This window comes from Centrocercus urophasianus, unplaced genomic scaffold, assembly GCF_019232065.1.
Source record: "Centrocercus urophasianus isolate 14NV4802_14NV808 unplaced genomic scaffold, USGS_Curo_1.0 seq_30, whole genome shotgun sequence".
NCBI lineage: Eukaryota > Metazoa > Chordata > Aves > Galliformes > Phasianidae > Centrocercus > Centrocercus urophasianus.
In genome coordinates, this window is record NW_024884867.1 from 1,119,077 (window position 1) to 1,124,447 (window position 5,371).

At 46.5% G+C, this 5,371-nt stretch overlaps 1 protein-coding gene across 1 annotated transcript; it reads right to left on the minus strand.

The window, feature by feature from the left end:
* Window positions 1-333: 333 nt before the first annotated feature.
* SPRING1 (SREBF pathway regulator in golgi 1) lies at window positions 334-5,275 on the minus strand. Its single transcript, XM_042828859.1, has 5 exons — window positions 5,130-5,275; window positions 4,892-5,048; window positions 3,594-3,745; window positions 3,011-3,124; window positions 334-2,660 (listed from the first exon to the last, which is right to left on the minus strand). The coding sequence occupies exons 1-5, from the start codon at window positions 5,238-5,240 to the stop codon at window positions 2,577-2,579; spliced, it is 618 nt and encodes a 205-aa protein (XP_042684793.1). The 5' UTR covers window positions 5,241-5,275; the 3' UTR covers window positions 334-2,576.
* Between the last annotated feature and the right edge of the window lie 96 nt (window positions 5,276-5,371).

Consider the following 5,371-nt stretch of genomic DNA (forward strand, 5'->3'; position numbering starts at 1 on the left):
GAAACCATGACCCCCAACTCATCAGAAGTTTTGTACAGGCCTCAAACCAGAACTCTGGTCCACCATGTGAAGAATTCTTCATCCAGTCCTCCTACCACCACCATCACGGAGCAGCACAGCATGTGGTTTCAAGGCCCAAGACTCAAGTTCAGCTAAAGCAGCTGTAGTGATTACTACTTCACCCTATGCTATAAGTTTCTCTTTCCAAATTGGGATAGCCAAATATCATACCTGTTCCTCATATTGCTGGCATTTCTCACTGGTATTAACATTATTATAAATGACAAATCTAGTTCTGTTGTAGATCAAGGAAAGACACGAGAAGAAGCAGCATTTTGGAACACATACATTTTTAATGATTTAGCACACAGCACTTAACAACCAGGGAAGGAAGATGCACTCTCTGCCCCAGCGAATGGGCAGTGGTTACAACACACTGCTGAACATCCCTCAGAGAGGGAGCAGGAACTCCCACTAAAGCCATCCACATTCAGTTGGTTCTTATGATTTCTCACAGTTACTGCTTCAAGGCAGAGATATCACCAGCAGAATAAATACCAAGCTGGAAAAGAAATCCAGGGTAAGCCATCAGTACCTCGATCTTTGCGCAGCGATGTGACACGTGGGAACACATCCCAGTAGGAATGATATAACAAGACCAACCCCATGGCCTTCACTTATGAAGTGTGGAAGGGAGGTGAAGAATCTGTTTAACACTGAAAAGAGACGCGAGTAACCTCTGCTACCCTCTTAAGACAGCATTTCATATTGCACCTTCACCCTGCATCATGCTTGCTGCAGCGACTTGCCATGGGATGGCAGCAAAGGGGAGTTGTTTCCATCCGGATAAACTGCTCACGCTGCAGCCTTGGGAGAAACAAGACTTTCAAGAAAATCTGCTGACGGAATCAATGTCTCACTTGATGAGTTCTGGGAAAGAACAATGAAAACAATGCAAGTGGATTTTATCAGGTGGTTGGTAACACTACTTGTTTATATCACAGAGAATTTTAATTGGAAACACAGGATATCTTGCTGTAGCATTGTACAGATATCTTTTGCACAAGGACACTCCACCACCGTGCTTGTTTTTTAATAAAGTCTCTGTAGATTCCTCTGTAGATTCTGTAAAGATCTCCTTTAGACTGGGAATAGGAAGCAACAGTTTAAACATGCATATGCAAAGTCAGAATCACTGAAGTGGCCTCGCTGCACAGAGATGGCTGGGGTAAAAACAGGGGAAATGAGGCTTTGCATAGCAAAATACAGCCCAGTTTTGTCTGGTGCTTAGCCTTCACATAGTGACATGTAGGGAAAGAACAGATTTAGTCAGTATCTTACACATTCTCTACCCATCTCCTCTGTGCTGAGCAGCCTCACTTAAGGAGTCAACTGTAGAAAACTGGGAGAACCAACTCAGTTCTACTGCCATTCTGATCAGGCTGAAATTTGGGAGCAGCATGTCAAACAGCAAAGCAAAACACCCTGATGGTTTAACTGAGCTCATGCAACACAGCTGCCCTCAGAGAAGGGCCTGCACCATATTCTAACATTCTAGCACATTTACTTCATGAACAAGGATGTCATTAGGCAAGGATCCTGGAAGAACTCCACCCTTCTGCCTCCTGCACAACCAGAAGTGAAGCACAATTGAATTACTGACTCCTGAACAAATTCAAGCAAATAAATCTTCTTTGTTTCCTGTCAGCAAGTGGACAGGCAAAGAGCTGTTTGCAAGGCTTATGCTCCTCTTCAAGCAAACTGCTGCAGAGAACTAAGGGGAGCACTTACAGACAGTAAAGGTCCCATCACAGGGAGACCTCTGCTCTTCTCTCATGCTAGGGGACTTTGACAGATAACAACTCCATTGGAGTTTCAAATGCTTTAAACTCACTAAGGGGAACATAAGCACTATAGCCATAAAGCCAATACAAATCCTTTAGACTAAGGAGGGAAAAACACCAACCAATTTTAGTAAGGATGTAAAATATCCTTTTTACACGATACAAAGAAACAGGCTGAAAGACATCAACAACCAGTTATGCAAAGCATCAATGCTTCCAGCTGGAAATCCATATAAACTGAATAAATAATTCATAATTACAGATGTAGTGTACACCATGCACATCAGGGTAGCACTCCAGAGAAACAACAGGCACGCTTTACTCCCTACAAGCAAAGGTTCTGTCATTATTACTGCCATTCTGGGAAGTCTCTGGACTGCAGGGACCACTGAGCCTACAGGTACAGCTGCAAAGCTACATCAGACTCTTTTTCTATGATATTTTATAGGCTAGATCCACTCCATGCATCCTAAAAAACAAGCTACTGTAGAAGAACAATTCAAAGAACGCCCCTTCTAGTGCCCCAAAGCAGGTGCACAGTATCAGCTGAAGAAAGCAAGATTCAATTCCACAGAACTCGAGTCTCTTGCTTACTCCGTACACCTCCAGGTTGGCCACTGACAATACTGTAAACCATTTACACTGAGGCTCTTGTAAAGCAGCAGCTGTTGTCTTGCTCTTTTGGATTCCGGTCTCCAGTTCCTTCACCTTGCTGCTCAAATCATGCAGCTTTCACACAGGCAGCAGCTCGGGGGGATATTCTCCATAGCAGTACTTTGCAATTGGATCTCTATAGGTGTTCTCATGCTGCACACTCTGTTGGGAACAGAAGAAGAGACTTAAACAGTTCACACGTACTGTAACAACATACCCCTTCACTGAGGGTTAAAACCCAGAGTACAAGCATGCAAAAACTTCCCAAACTCTTCCACAGAGTACAGTACCTTCCGTAGTCAAATATCACCGTGCTCCCAACGTGTATAAATACAGTTTCTACGTTACAGCATTTTTACATTGAATCATAACTAGTAACAATTCATCCCTATTGCTCTGTTCAGTATTCCATTTGCACAACGCCTCCAATGCACAGCGTTTTGTAAGCACAACAGACCAACGAATCGTAGGACCACGGGTACTTTTCAGATATTACACATCCTGTGCCTTACCTGTGATGAAGTCCTACATTTCGCCAGACACAGCTCAAAACGATCTTCCACTGCCATGAAGAGGTTTTGGAAAGCCATAGCTGCCCGGTTCAAGAAACGTTCCAGAAGATGTTGCTACAGTGGTCAGCAAGAAAATAATAGTGGCAATCAAAAAAAGACCTTATTTCAATAAAGTACTCAAAACCCACCATAACCTACGCAGTTCAAATCTCAGAGGAATACAGCTTCCAAGCAGGGCTGCTTGCTAGCAAGCACCTCAAAGTTAACATCATGACACCCCAGCAGGAGAAAGAGAATCCAGAGGAGCTCTTTTCTCTGCTTGGCCAGCAGAATACAGGGCAGCTCTTGTACTGACTGGCTTTTCTACAGTCGCTTCCCTTCAACTGCTGCAGAGCTCCCACTACTTTCTCTCCAAGAGGGAAAGGATGGATTTTTTTGGTTTATTTTTGTTAAGCTTTTACTTATAGCTTGCCACAGGCTTCTCTCACCCTTCATGGAGCAGGAACCATCCCCTCTCAGGAAAAGGCTCCTGACAAGCAAGAGCTTTTAGCCACAGCTGAGAAGCAAAAGAAAGTCTGTGCACCTTGTTGGGCTGCAGGCAGCAGGACACACAGTACTCATACACACTGCAGCAGCCGTTGGGAAGGCAGCTGTCACAGCTGTACAGCTTGGTGCTGGGCACGTTGACATTACAACAGCCATTGACCAGCAAGTCCTTCCTCTCACAGATGTAGCCTGAAAAAAAAAGAAAAAAAAAAATATAAAAAGAAATGAGAAGACTTGTTCTATGAGAACACGCTCTATGTACGTCCTATGGAAATGCTATAGGAAGAAATGCATTGCTTGACAGATTTGTTTTATTGTGATCCTCCTCAATTTGACTGAAGTCCTACATAGCAATTATTTTAAATGGTACTTGAACATAGAGCTGAGCTGTACAACAGCTCGGTGCTGTCTGCACACTACTATGTACCTCATTAATACAGTATACAGAGCACCATTCCTGATGTGCATAATATTTACGTTATATCTTATTGGCATACTTTATTGCTGTCACTGGAAGGGTAACCATAGTGATTATATTGGAACAAAACTGACAGATGTTCCTTTACCTGGTCTGAATCTGGGTAACTCTCTTTACAGTTCATCTTGAAGAAGGGACTTAGATTCCTGTAAACAAAGTGGCTGTGATGCTCACTGCTTACAGGAGCCCTCAATAGCCTATAACCACAGCATGCATCCTTATGGAAGCTGTACCACCCCTGCTAGACTGTGAAAGGCACCAGTGATTCTAGAGAGCTCGGTGAATCAGCAGAGAGCATTAACTCAGCAGTGCTACATTTAATATTGATGCACAAAAGATGTGCTGTTTTTTATTAGCATTATTTTTATACAGCCTTTCGTTGCTGGCCAACAACAGCCCAGCACTGGAGCAACTTGAGGCACGTGCCATGGCAGGAAAGGCTTCACCCACTGAACACCTGGAGTTAATTTGAGAACCTGCAACAGAAATATCCCAGGGTTTACAAGTGTTAGATGAGCTCGTTAGCTGCGGCTGAGCACTAATTGTGCCAATCAGGTTTCCTTGATTACTCCTGCTAACGCCTGACCACAGGAACGCACTGCAGGGGATGCAAATAGCCCTGCAAGCACCCAGCCTGCGTTCAGCACTGCATGTTTAGGTGCTGCGTGAGGGCAGCTGGCGTTTGTTGGATGCAAGGCAGCCCTGCAAACAGCACACAGCCACACACACACAGGTGCTGCGCCCATCACATTAATATAACCACGGAAACAGCGACAGGCGAGGCCCCATGAGGAGCCCTTGTTACCAGGCGCTGGGAGCACTCAAACAGGCTACAAAGCATTCGGCACCGAGCGTACCCAGCTCGTCCGTGATGAACAGCTTCCCCTGCACGGAATTCCGGCACTGGTTGCTCAGGTGGCTGCCGTTCCCCGAGCTGAACTGCTCCTTCCATAGGATGGGCTGCTCGTGCTCCTGCACCTGAAGGAGGTTCCGGTCTCTCACCGTCCGTTCTTCCTACAAGGAGAGACATCAGCGCAACCAGACAAACCGGCTCTTCCCCACCCCCCCCAACACACGTCCTCCTCCAGCCCCGACCTGCTTGAAGGTGCTGCTGAGGAAATACACGAGGGACAGCCCGAAGACGACGCCGAGGACCCAGCGCTTCCTCAGCAGCCGCCGCCACAGCACGGCTCCGCACGGCACCATGGCGGCTCAGCCCGCCATCTCTATCGCCATCTCCTCCCGCGGCGGCGCCGCTCTCGGGGATCGCGGCCGAGCGCTTCCGCCGGCTGCGGGGCGGGGGGGGGGCGGGACCGCGGATGTGCGTGCAAGGAGGG